The sequence below is a fragment of the Mirounga angustirostris genome, unplaced genomic scaffold, assembly GCF_029215605.1.
Source record: "Mirounga angustirostris isolate CCGP_5_RB_7025 unplaced genomic scaffold, mMirAng1.0.hap1 SCAF_13, whole genome shotgun sequence".
Classification (NCBI taxonomy): domain Eukaryota; kingdom Metazoa; phylum Chordata; class Mammalia; order Carnivora; family Phocidae; genus Mirounga; species Mirounga angustirostris.
The window spans coordinates 44,317,950-44,331,278 of NW_026991721.1; the positions used below are offsets into that span (position 1 = coordinate 44,317,950).

Sequence of the window (13,329 nt, forward strand, 5' to 3'; positions counted from 1 at the left end):
TTGCTGAGTATTATTATACTTCTATAAGTCTCTCTGCTCTTTGAGTCTTTTCTTAGAATGAAGTTGGCACCTTCTGTTATCACTTGGCTTTATGTTGCAGTCTGGTCTTGAGTATTGGATCTCTTGTGGCCTTTACACAAGACTGTAGACATGAAATAATTTATAATTTATTTGGACCTAAGAAAGAATTGTACTTTTACAGTTAGTATGCATTATGGTTGTATATGCCTCTCTACATACCTATGGAAGCAAATTTTATTATGTCCAGGGTTTAAGCTCTGAGGTTCAAACCTGGACTCAGTATATATTCAATATATAAAGCAAGTGAATATCTGAATCTTAAGAAATAAGTGTATACCTGTGGTGGCTAATGTCCATCTGCTAATTAATGTCCACCACCAAACAAAGATAATGATTGTTTACTCTTTTCTGTTCAATCTTAAGATTGCTCTACTTAACTCTGACTACTGTTTCGAGGACAAATAGCACATTAAAAAGGTATCTGTGGGGCCTAACAAAGCATGAGATATGCATGTGTGTCATCTTAGCTTCCCAGTTTCAGCCAGTTGTGTAATGCTAGGCACTGGAGGTATGAAGATAATGATACGCATGTCTGCCCTTAGGAGAGCACAAGATTTTTATTAACAGTTTCCCAATAGTCTGGATGTGCTAATAAGTCTTAATGAGAAGAGCAGCTAAATGAAGGAGCCATGTGATAGAGAAACAAAGTGCTGACACTAGAGGGCCGTGACATCTAGTCTGAAATCTGAAACTTGGCTCATGAGGTCCACCTGCCAGAGATGAAGGTGCTGAGCTTTGGCACATGACCTGACCAATTCTTAAGAAGTACCTAAGCAAAAAGACCATCCAGGTGTTGGCCCCTGATGCATGTTCTCTGTCCAGCTGCTGCAGAGGAGCCAAGACTTCTGTTTCTCAGGGGTGTTGGGTAAAGAGGTTTCTCCAGCTGCTTTTGAACTGGCAGATACTTAAGTTTGGTCATCTTGTTTTAGCTTGTTATGTTTTTCATTTAGCCCGAGGAGTGAAAACAAAGCATAGACATGGACATATATGCCAATGTATCTGTGTCTTTATTCATGACCTAGCTTAGTTAGGTCAAGCCAAATAGGCTCATCATGTGCTGAATTCTGGATGAATTAATTTCTCTCTTTTTTTATGGTATTTCCCAAGATGACTCTTAATGTATGGGCTGAGATTATTTCTTTTCTCTAGCAAAGAATGTATTCTTATCACAAAACAAAATTGAAATACATGATCAAAACATAAATTACCAAATTCTAATAAATGTAAAACTGAATACATTTGAGTAGCAGATATAAATTTTGAAAATAATAGGGAGCAGTATTATGATAAAAAGTTTTTGCATACTCATTGGGCTCTACTGTATCCTCATGGGATCTAACCTTATACTACTGCAGTGTAAGTCACCCAAATATACCCACATACACATTATTGTTTAATGGGTAATGATTAAAGCAGGTATCATCTCGTGAGTCACTGTAAATGTATTTTGATACATTTGTGAGCCAAAGGCTAGATGAGAACTACCATGTGAATAAGCAAATATTTGTTATTATAGTTCAGTTTTCAGTTTCCCTTCATTAATTTTGTTTTAACTGAAGATGAATTTAGCAAATGCTTAAGGCTGAATTTGAGCCTTTTGAGTTATATATAGAAATATAATTTTATTTTTATCTGTTTTCCTGGTATCTCTTTCACTGGTAGAAAACCAAGTTTGTATATTTGTATCATACTGAAAAGGTAATTTAAAGATTATCAGATAATATTTACTTTTTAGCACATACTTATATAGAGCATACTATGTACCAGGGTACTGTTCTAAGGGCCTTGAAACATATTAACTCATTCAGTAAGCAATCTCGGATTCACCATAAGAAAAACTTAGACACCAATTCTTAGATAAAGAAGGAAATAGGTTTCTAACTAGAGTTACACAAATGAGGAATAGAATTCATCATCTCATTGTGACTTCCACACATATCCTTACTGTATCAAAAGGTGTCTAAATAAGGTGTCTGATACCTCTCTATCAGAAAAGTATCTAAATAGTTTGTTTTAAAAAAATAATTAGTTTGAACTCATAGTCTTTCATAATTCTGAGAAACAGCATCAGAGAAGAAATCCCCACAATCACTGAACAAACAAGCCTTCCCTTAGACACTCAGTAGCCAGGACACCGTTATGATTGAGTTGTGTACAGAGATCCTTGCTGTCCAATGAAATAGTTTTTCAGCCTGCAGCATGTTTTAAAAATACATCCCAGGGAGATGAGCCAATAAATCATACATCTTGTGGTTCAAATCTCTGGTGTGAAAAATAAGTGAAAGCCAATTCACAATGGCTGTATGTTTTAATATAATTCAAATCCAGCTTCAGATTAATAAAAACTAACAGTCTTTTTTATTTTCCATTGGTTCAACTCCTTGCAAGTTCTCTCTGTATAATTTATGAAAATTGCTTGTTGCTTATCTTATCCTGTGCATGTTAACCTTTTTGCAAAAATATCTCATTCATAGATGAAAGAAAAGTGTGTTTTCAACTTATGTTGTATGTTTGTCTGATAATTTGAGGATAATTTTGAATGGAAACGCTGCTGTTTAGTTTCCACAGTGCCTTCACAACCTGATAATCCGTTTTCCCACCCTGACAAACTCAAAAGGATGAGCAAGTCTGTTCCAGCATTTCTCCAAGATGAGGCAAGTTTGTCTTCTGTAACTTCAGAAAAATGGAACCAAATAGGTGGATTTGCTATGCCGAGGTTGGTGTGTTTGTATTCAGCGGTGGCAGAGACCAAAGAGGTCAGCAGGACTGACCCCTGCCTTTCCTATCAATAGAAGCAGTGTTGTTGATCCTGGAACAAGGCAAGGCATATCTTATTTGACTCAAACAGTAACTCATTTTGGTGGTGAAGTCAAGTTGCATTGATTTTTGGACTGTGACTTTTGTTTCAAAGTGGGTACAAAATAAGAAATCCAGGCAGAAATATGTTGGCATGAACTAACCACTCTGTAGTTTCCAGTGGAGTTGATTTGTGAGAGCTTCGTCTAGGTAGCATGAACAGTTTGAAAGCATTTGTTAAAGTAGTAAAGTGACAATGACACAGCAAACTTTAAGAATATCTACTGGGTGTAGGCAGTTGACATACATTATCTCATTTAACTGTCCAACATGTCTGGAAGGCAGGCATCATCGTTATTACCAGATATTACAGATAAGGAAACACTGGGAGAGGTGAGTAACCTCACTCAGCTAGAAAGGGGTCCAACCAGGACTGGAACCTGGATCTGAGTATTGTGGTTATAGCCATTAAACCTGCTGTCTCAGGTCGGAACAGGATTATGATCTTTCTATTCACTCAGTACTTCGTAAATACCAGACACTTAATATTCATTCTGATATCTAACTCTCACCAACTAAATGTGGTAGGTACTGTTTTCTCCATTTTATAAGAGAGGAAAAGTGCTTGAGAGAGGTCAAATCACTTTCCTCAAATCCGACAGCTGCTAAAACCTAGATCTAGGACTTTAACTCAGGTCCTTTGACTTAATTAAGATACAATGTTATGGGTGGAGGGATGGGTTAATAGGGTGATGGGGGATTAAGGATTGCACTTGTGATGAGCACAGGGTGATGTATGGAATTGTTGAATCACTATATTGTACACCTGAAACTAATATAACACTGGCTGTTAACTAACCAGAATTAAAATAAAAATTTAAAGAGCCAAAAAAAGAAGATTTCATGTTCTCGCCAGGGTTGTGCTACTAATGTGCTATTTAAAAATTGCTGGTTGTGCTACTAATCTGGTGTGTGGGTAAGTTCCTTAACTTCCCTGAGTTTAGTTTCCTGGTTCTACCTCATTAGGTTGTGAGGAGTCAGGGAGATAATGTGGGGGAAACGTATGGCAGAGTGCCTGACACATAGTGAATACCCAGTAAATGATAGCTGTTACTATTTACAGTTTGTGTCTGATTTTTGATGGTGAAATAAAAAGCGTTATCCTCAGGCATTCTCTTAGTAGATGAAATGTGAGGAAAGTTCTAGACAGCATATAATTACGTACCACCTCTCTGACCTCCCGGGCACACCTCTGTCTATTCTTGGGCCTTAGATGAACTGTATCTGCAAATATACACCCTTGCATATGCTTAACAGCCCACATTACAGTTCCTTTGAAAAGAATCAATCATTCTTTGAAACTAAATCATTAGTTGGAAGCCAACAGTAGGCCACCTCATGGAGTTCCTGCTTTTACACCTTTGTAAATAGGCTTTGGTCTTGGTTGGTCATATGAATAAGCCATATAATAACTTAAGAGGCAAGTGACACCAGTTCCTGGTTTTTCATTTTTCTCCTCCATCAGTTTTAATGTGCTGCCTCATAGCTCCACACGAAGAGAGTCCAAATCATTTGAGTTTGTGCATCAGAGATGCCAAACAAAGCTGGAGAATTTTACCTCTCAAAGCATGTGGGTCAGACCGAATATTAAAGGAAGCGGACATGAAACCAGGCCTTGTGCCTCCGTCCACTCTCCCTTCAAGGCTTAGCATCAGTCATGTTCGTTGAGTACCTGCTACATGAAAATTGACGTTACAGGTCCACAAGACAGGATCCCATCCTTCAGTAAATCACTAGTGACCTGATATGCTGGGTAGAGCACAGTGCATGCTGTAATAGAGGGAAATGGGCTGTAAGCATGTGGGGAGAGAGGGTGACAACGGACACGCGGTGGTGTGGGTTTTTTAATCCTTGAGGGAGGATTTCTTTTTCTATCCATATAAGTCATGAATTTTGTTTTTCTTTAACTCCTTCCTTAATCTGCAATAGAATTGGCATTTGTTATATGATACATAATTGCATGGCCCTGGAATACATTGGCATGTACTAACTACTCCATAAAGGTGTTTCCCTAACTCCACTGAACTGCTCCATAAACTCTCTAACCCCCAAAGGAGCTCATTCTGAATCATGAATTTTTAAAGCTACCATCTAATAAGCTTTAGCTCTAAATATAATAAAATGTATTATTGCCACCTTTTTTTTGACCCAGGTAAATATTTCCTGGGACATATTTAAAATAAGAATCTTTGGTCCTTTTTTTCCCCAAAAGTGTGTTAAAATCTAATTTGTGTAGAAAGATAAACACAATAGCAGTATGGAAATACATAAGAGGTGGTTTAAAATTTTAAAAATATGTGTGTATCTAACTTTTTGTTTAAATGATGAAACTAGCATTTATTTTTTCTAGTTTAATAGTGTCTCCAGCAAAAGATTTGATTTTTAGGGAAGTTAAGGCTATGTTAATAATGAGAGGAATTAAGCATGACATTTTATGTTTTGATAGTAAATCTTAGACCGTTTGTTGTCTGGGTAAGGTTAATTTCTCATATTTATCAATGAAGTCCCCCACATTACATAAATACATAATGTTAAGAGAGTGACAAGAAAGCTCACAGCAGTGCTGCCTTCTGTAGCACCTTGGGCCCACCTTGGAGGTGAAAAACCAAATCACTGTTCTTTTGGCAGCTAAGCACTGCTGTCCTCCTTAGGTGAGGTCCACGATAGACCACCCACTTCATCCTGATTCCCGTTCCCTGGTGATTAGCACGAGTGTCCTTTAACCTTCAGAAATGTTCATAGATCCTTGGGATATCAAGGTATCACGTTTTTCTAAATAGAGATGCTGATCTTCACTCATTCTGAATTTAAATTTTGTGTATATTATGTGATGTTTTGTAGAGTGATGACAGAGAAACAGATACAACCTCAGAGAGCAGTTACCAGCTCAGCAGACACAAGAAGAGCCCAAGCTCTTTAACCAATCTTAGCAGCTCCTCTGGCATGACGTCCCTGTCTTCTGTATGTAAACAAAGGCTCCGTGTTAATAGCTCTCTGCTTTTGTGAACCTGGCTCTGCCATGCTCCTGCTTGCTAGAAAGTGGCTGCCTATTGTATTTCCCAGATTCCAAGGGCACGAGCTTTTTCTCTAACCCACAATTAGCTTCTGGCTAGCTAAATCTTTGTTTTTCTTTTTTGAAGCATGAAAAGAGTTCATATCCTTTATAAATGAATATTTTTTCTGAATGTAAGTACTTCAAAAATAAACCTAAATTACCAACAAGATGAACTGCTATGTTTTTCCATGCAACAAATGGGGTAACTTTTGTTAAGTCTGCCTATATCAGATATGTTTTATATTTCTGTTTGCAGGTATAGAATTGTACCTCTCTTTTAGCAAACCTGATGAATAAAAGTACTGATTCACTTAAAAGAATAGGAGAAGTGATTCTTTGCCTTACAGAAGTATTCAAAACAGGATTTTAAAAGGAAAGCTCCTTAAGTGTAGTTGTTCAGGTTTGATGGAGAAAATTTGACTTTACCTAGAACTCCTTTCATAAAGTGACGTCATATTGTGAGCATGGATTATGTGTGTAGAAATATATATATAGAAATATACCCACAAACCCTTATCCAGATAGTTCTATGATATACACTCTATCTCACCAGGTATGCTAACCAAATGATAAAGCTGCACTTAAATTCTTACTAGCCTCCCATTTTTTAAACTTTTAAAAAAATCTGTTTAAATTGAATTTCTGCTGATGATCCTCAAACGTATGGCCTTGGGAAGGCTTTCAACCGCCTTCATCAATCATCCATTCTCTACCCTTCCTGACCTCTAAAGGCGTATGGCCCACTAAGCATTTTCCTAGATTCAGTGGATGGGCAACATAGTAAGATTCCTTTTTAGTGCCTTGGAAATTTGATAGAGCAATGTGTCACTGTGATTTGTGTGCCTGGGGTTTCTCACATCCTCTTTCTTAAATACTAAGCATGCCTAAAAATGGAACTCTGAATGCCCCCTACCATAAAATCCCCCTGCTTTGAAATGAGCCAGCATCTAAATAACTTTGCATTTCACTTGTCATTTGTATCTTTTAGAGGCAATTTTTTAAAAACACTAGTCGTATCATATATCATGTCAGGTTGTCTGTGTTGGTCTGTCTTTATGCCCTATTAACTGCCTTAAATGCAAACTAGAGAAATAATGGCAAGCCAAGGTTATATTCGGGATCCTTGTGCTGGGTCCACGCATGAGACAGAAACAAACACTGCGTGTTTCCAATGCCTTCAGGTGAGCGGCAGTGTGATGAGCGTTTACAGTGGAGACTTTGGCAATCTGGAAGTGAAAGGAAATATTCAGTTTGCAATCGACTATGTGGACTCACTGAAGGAGTTACATGTCTTTGTGGCCCAATGTAAAGACTTAGCAGCAGCGGATGTTAAAAAACAGCGCTCAGACCCGTAAGTACAATTTGGAGTCCCTGTTTTCTCTTAGTTCTTTGTAATCTTGTAGAAGTTGGGAAAGAAAGTAACTGAAGGGAGGCTATGTGTGTGACTGTGTCAAAAAGAAATGTTTGAGAAGAAAAATTGGGGGAAAATGGTGTTTTATTTACTCTATAAACATGCCAAACTTATTAAACTATAAAAATGTCAGAGAAGCAGAAAATGTTTCAAGTGGAAGCGACCTTTGAGGCCATCTTGTCCCATTCCTTCTTTTAACAGATAAGGAAACCAGGGCCAGAGAAGAAAAGTGACCTATTTACATAAACTCAGAGAGTCAACAGCAAAATGGGGAATGAGGGCTTGAACCCCACTCTCTTCCCATGACATTCTCAAACTTCTCTAAAATCAGAGACATGTCAAGCCATACTTCAGAATGTTCAGTGGTGCAGAAACAGTTAAGATTCTAGAATGAAGTAGTTTCTAAATTTAAATTATATTTTACAGAAGAACTTTAGGGGGAATTACCAGCTCATCTTTTAGATCACAGACTTAATTGAATTTGTTTATTTGCAAAAGTTGAATGGTATTCTTTGCTTTCCTTCCCTATGCAGAAGTCAGATTCTTAATTATTTTGCTAGCATAGGCCCAATCCTTTATGCTTTTATTATCAAAACAGCTGGGGTCAGTATCCCTTTTTTCCCCATTGAATATGGCTTGCTTAGATGTGTGCTAAGATGAATTTTTGTTTCCAAAAGGCAGTAACAAAACTTTTTTAAAAAGTTCTGCAAGCACCAAAGCCTTTTCTCAATAGGAAACAAGCCAGTAAAATTAAGCATTACATTAGCGGTCTGTCCCCTGCCACCCCCCACATCAGGTAAGGCCAAAGGAAGAAAAGGATTCAGGAAATATCCTTTAAAATTTTTCAAAACAGTATAAAATGACCAATTTTGTTGCACTGTGTTTAAAAGTTTAAGTATAAAGGTGTTGTTGAGAACATTCATTACTTAACTGCTTTTCTCAGTGTCATGAAATAATTATTTCTGTCAATTACCAATGCATTTTTCAAAGCAGAGATGGAAACCTCACTTTTATTTTCCATGACCTTCTTGTCTACTTTTCTTTTTAGATATGTAAAGACCTATTTGTTACCAGACAAGGGCAAAATGGGCAAGAAGAAAACACTTGTAGTGAAGAAGACTTTGAATCCTGTGTATAATGAAATACTGCGGGTATCTATGAACTGTCTGTCTAGGAAAATCCTAAATGATGAGTTGTGTGTCGATAGCCATATCTTCTTGGGTAGTATCTCTACAAATGAAGTCAGTCATGGATAGAGAAGAAGGGAAGGGATAAACATGTTCTGAGAAACTGCTTTGCATGAGACCATACACCATGAACGTTGTATGTCTTCTCTCACTCACTCCCTACATACTCCACCAGGAGGAATATTATCTGCCCCTCACACATGAGGCTTAGAGAAACAAAGGGGTTTGCTCAAAGATACACAGCTGAAAACATGGAGCATTGTAACCAAAGGAGCTACCAGAAGTATAATTTTGATCATGTTATTTCTCTACTTAAAATCTTTTAGGATTCCCATTACCCTTAGATCCAAGTCCACCTTACCATGCCACCCGTCCCTTCACAACCTGAACTCCAGCCTCATCCTTCCACTTTCAGAGTCTTTGTTCAGGTCACTCTGAGTGTTTTCTGTTCTTTGAAGAAACGAAGCACATTTTCTCACACTGCTGGACCTGGTGTTCCATCAGGCTGGAGAACTCTTTCCCACATTCTATCATGAACTACCTCCTCCAGCCTTAAATGCCTCTTCCCATGAGAGGCTGTCCTTAACCCCTCAGTTCCCACCTGGGTCTGCTGCCTCAGGCACCTTGTTTTATATTAGGCTTTTAACTACTGGCTTCATTGTCTGCTTTCCCATTAAATTGTAAGTTTCAGGCAGGCAGGGACCAACTCCATGTCATTTATCAACTGTGTGCCTTTGGCAAATGGCTTACCTATCTGTTCTTCAGATCTGCAAGAGAGGTAATAATAGTACCTGCCTCTTTACTTCAGTAGTTGTGAACATTAAGAGTTAATATGTGCAAAGTGATTAGTATACATTAAACACATAAATGTTGACTCTTAGTACAGTGTCTGGATAGATACTCAAAAAATGGTTATTGGAAGGAGAGATGGATGGACAGATGAATAGAAAGTGTGCCTGGCTTAAATACCCGTATTCTTTTTTCCCACAGACTGCATAAGACTGCCTTAGTCATGATAATGTAAAACTAAAAATATAAGAAGTGTTCTTCATTTCCCCTTTCTGAAAAGTCTGTCCCACTATTTGATTATCCTCTGAGGAAAGAAGCAGAATTAAATTAATTTCAGTCCTTCATGGGTCAGTTTTTTATGGATTTTCTGTAGCCACTTTTTAATTACAGTTTGACTATGATATACCTCAGTACCCTAGCTATTTCTGGGTCAGCTACTTCAACCCTATACTCAGCAAAAGCCAGCTAATTTAAATGGTAAACTCAGAGAAAGGCAAACCTGCTACAACCAAAATGGATATTCAAGTAGTACGTCATAAAGCCAAATAGAGATTATTTTTAGATTAGAAGTACTATTATCCCTTCCATGATTATATATAATCTAGGATTGACTGCATTTTAGATGAAAAACCATTAGGATGCCAAATATTTTCCACTTAACCATATGAAGCAAGAAAAAACAAATATATCTTTTTTTGGAAAATACTTTGTCATTGCAGGATATCTATAGTGGGAGATGTGTGTAAATGGGGGCAAGTGATATATGGGGAATTCTCTGTACTTTCTGCTCAATTCTGCTATAAGTCTGAAACTGATCTAAAAAATAGAGTCTATTAGAAAAAATACCTTGTCCTTAGGTAGAAAACAGACCACAGGATTAAACTTCATTAGTATTTTTAGACTGAATTGGATTTCTGTTATATCTAGCTTGAACTAAAAACATCCAGCAAAAAAATGAATAATTGGCTTTTGTTTTTAGAGAGCTATTACTGGCTATGATATTTGAACTGTGGTTTACTTTTCCAGAAGCAGAAGGAAAATCAGCTTTTGTGAAAGATGGATTTAGCTCTTTGAAACAAGACACTTAGAATAAGATGACTTTGCAATATTTTTGAGACTTGAAACCTAACAGATGAGAAAACCTGATCTGCACAGATGACTTTTCTCTTCATCTCTATGTCATAACTTTGATATAAAATAATGTTATTCACCACTTTAATTTCCTTCTTTGATCTGCAGTATAAAATCGAAAAGCAAATCTTAAAAACACAAAAGCTGAACCTCTCTGTTTGGCATCGGGATACATTTAAACGCAATAGTTTTCTAGGAGAAGTGGAACTTGACTTGGAAACTTGGGACTGGGACAACAAACAGAATAAACAATTGAAGTGGTACCCTCTAAAGCGAAAGGTTCGTGCAGACTTGGTTGGTTGGTTGGTTGGTTTGGGGCCTGGTGTATAGGAGAAAGCTACTATAATTGTATTTTAATTCAAAATGATTATCCATAGTTTGGGATCATTATGTCTTTTCACTTTGTACCATATGTCTCTCTCTCTTTTTATTTTATTTTTAGAGAGAGAGAGACTGTACAAGTGTGGAAGGGAGGGATAGATAGAGAAGGAGAGAGAGAATTTTAAGCAGGTTCCATGCTCAGTGTGGAACCCTACACAGGGCTTGATCTCATGGCCCTGAGATCATGACCTGAGTCAAAATCAAAAGTGGGATGCTTAACTGACTGAGCCACCCAGGCACCTCTGTCCCATATGTCTATTATGCTCTTTTCTGTATTTTCTATTCTTTTTCTTTTTTCCTCTCTAGATTTCAGGCTGGCTGTTTTTGCTAAACTATCTTTCAGTTTAATAATTTTCTTATCTGCTATGTCTAAAACACCCATCTTACAAGTTCTCAACATTGTATTTTTCAGATTTATATTTTCATTTGATTTTTTATAGACCACTTCTCTGCTAAAATTCTCTATCTTAACATTATGAACATATTAATCAAAGTTATTTAAAGTATATATCTGAAAACCCAATATCTTAAACATTTGTAAGTCTCCTTTATCTAATTTTTTATCTTAGTTTGGTCATTTGGTCCTTTGTCCTGGTATGCCCGTTTAGTTTTTATTGCACGCCTCACATTGTATATGAAAAACCCTAGGGATACTTTGAGGGGATTTACTTTTGTTTCTGACACACAGAGTAGGGACAGACTACCTTAATCTAATCTGAGAATGAACTGACTAGAAGTTGGGGTTCAGTTTTCATGTGGTCTGATGTAGTTTTGCTTGCCCATATTCCTAGGCTATGACCCTTCAGAGGTTCCAAGTGAAAACCTAGGGAAGTAGTTCTCAAATTTTAGCATGCATCCAGTTCACCTGAAGGACTTATTAAAAACAGATTTCCAGGCTCTATTCCCAAGGTTTCTGAGTCAGTAAGATCTGGGCCTGAGAATATGCATTTCTAACAAGTTCCTAGGTGTGGGGACCATACTTTGAGAACCACTGATCCTAGGGTATTTTTTTAATTATTATTATGTTATGTTAATCACCATACATTACATCATTAGTTTTTGATGTAGTGTTCCATGATTCATTGTTTGCATATAACACCCAGTGCCCCATGCAGTACGTGCCCCCTTTAATACTCATCGCCAGGCTAACCCATCCCCCCACCCCTCCCTCTAGAAACCTCAGTTTGTTTCTCAGAGTCCATAGTCTCTCATGGTTCATCTCCCCCCTCCGATTTCCCCCCTTCATTCTTCCCTTCCTGCTATCTTCTTCTTCTTCTTCTTTTTTTTAAACATATAATGTATTATTTGTTGCAGAGGTACAGGTCTGTGATTCAACAGTCTTACACAATTCACAGGGCTCACCATAGCACATACCCTCCCCAGATGTCTGTCACCCAGCCATCCCCATCCCTCCCACCCCCCACCACTCCAACAACCCTAAGTTTGTTTCCTGAGATTGAGAATTCCTCCTAGGGTATTTTCTAAGGCTACTCCTTCCATGCTGGCTGTGGACTCCAATTTTTGTCTCTCCAGCCCCACGAGACTGGCAAAAGCCCTGCTCAGGCTTCTTAGTCTCTTTCAGTTAGGCTTTTATGCTCTAGTTTGGCACTACTTAAAAATCAGCTGATGCATCAACATGAAAAGCAGAGAATGTCAGGCTCAAAGATCTTGTCCATTTGAGTCCTGTCTATATTAATATTTCTTTAGCTTCTTCAAATAAATTTGTTTAATCCAGTTTTTTTAATTGTTGTCCGTGTGAGGGTTGGTGTGATCCCAGCTAGAAGTGATAAATAGCAACAATACAAACCATTGTTTAGTATCTACATAATATAGCACTTTCACTTAAGAAATGGTTCCCAAATATTGCATCAAAATCACCAGAAGCACTTATTTCTAGTCTTACCCAAGACTCACTGGGTGTGAATTCCTCAGAAGATGTCAAGAGCTTTTCATTTTAAACTAATTTCCCTTATGTTTCTGATGCATAACCATGCTTTGGCAATAAGGCTCTAAAGGACCAGAATCTGAAAGAAAAGCCATCTTTCTTATACTTGAAAATAATAGACATATATTTTTAAATTATTGTCCAATCTTTGTTATTCTTAGAGACCTCACATTATGTGATCTGAAATAATCAGGTTAATGCAGCTTTGAAAATGTAACGTTTGGCTTTTCTTCCCCCAACTTTCCCACATTCTTCATACTCAAAGAAAGAGAATAATACAAATAAATAGTTTTATGTGCTGGCTGGGTGACCAACAAAAAATATGTGTGTTTTTATAAAAACCAAAGCATCCCAGAACATTTCTTCTCTCTCCAAGAAAGCCATTCTGATTTCTCAAATATCTCTGAGACTAAAGGCCTTGAGATGTTTTCTGGGTACCAAGCAAGTTTTTTCAAGATACACGATATATAGCTTTCCCAGATATAAAGGCAAG

At 37.4% G+C, this 13,329-nt stretch overlaps 1 protein-coding gene across 7 annotated transcripts in view; it reads left to right on the plus strand.

Moving 5' to 3' along the window:
* The window catches only part of SYTL2 (synaptotagmin like 2), a 198,963-nt gene that overhangs the window by 178,844 nt on the left and 6,790 nt on the right, over positions 1 to 13,329 (plus strand). For 5 of the 7 annotated variants that reach the window (XM_064576812.1, XM_045894552.3, XM_054512160.2 and 2 more), the window contains 5 exons: positions 2,641 to 2,735; positions 5,779 to 5,898; positions 7,174 to 7,343; positions 8,452 to 8,554; positions 10,619 to 10,789. In XM_064576812.1, the coding sequence (XP_064432882.1) occupies positions 2,641 to 2,735; positions 5,779 to 5,898; positions 7,174 to 7,343; positions 8,452 to 8,554; positions 10,619 to 10,789 (659 nt within the window). Of the gene's footprint in view, positions 1 to 2,640; positions 2,736 to 5,778; positions 5,899 to 5,946; positions 6,124 to 7,173; positions 7,344 to 8,451; positions 8,555 to 10,618; positions 10,790 to 13,329 lie in introns of those variants that run through there. The other 2 variants (XM_054512163.2, XM_054512162.2) reach the window with 2 other exon arrangements.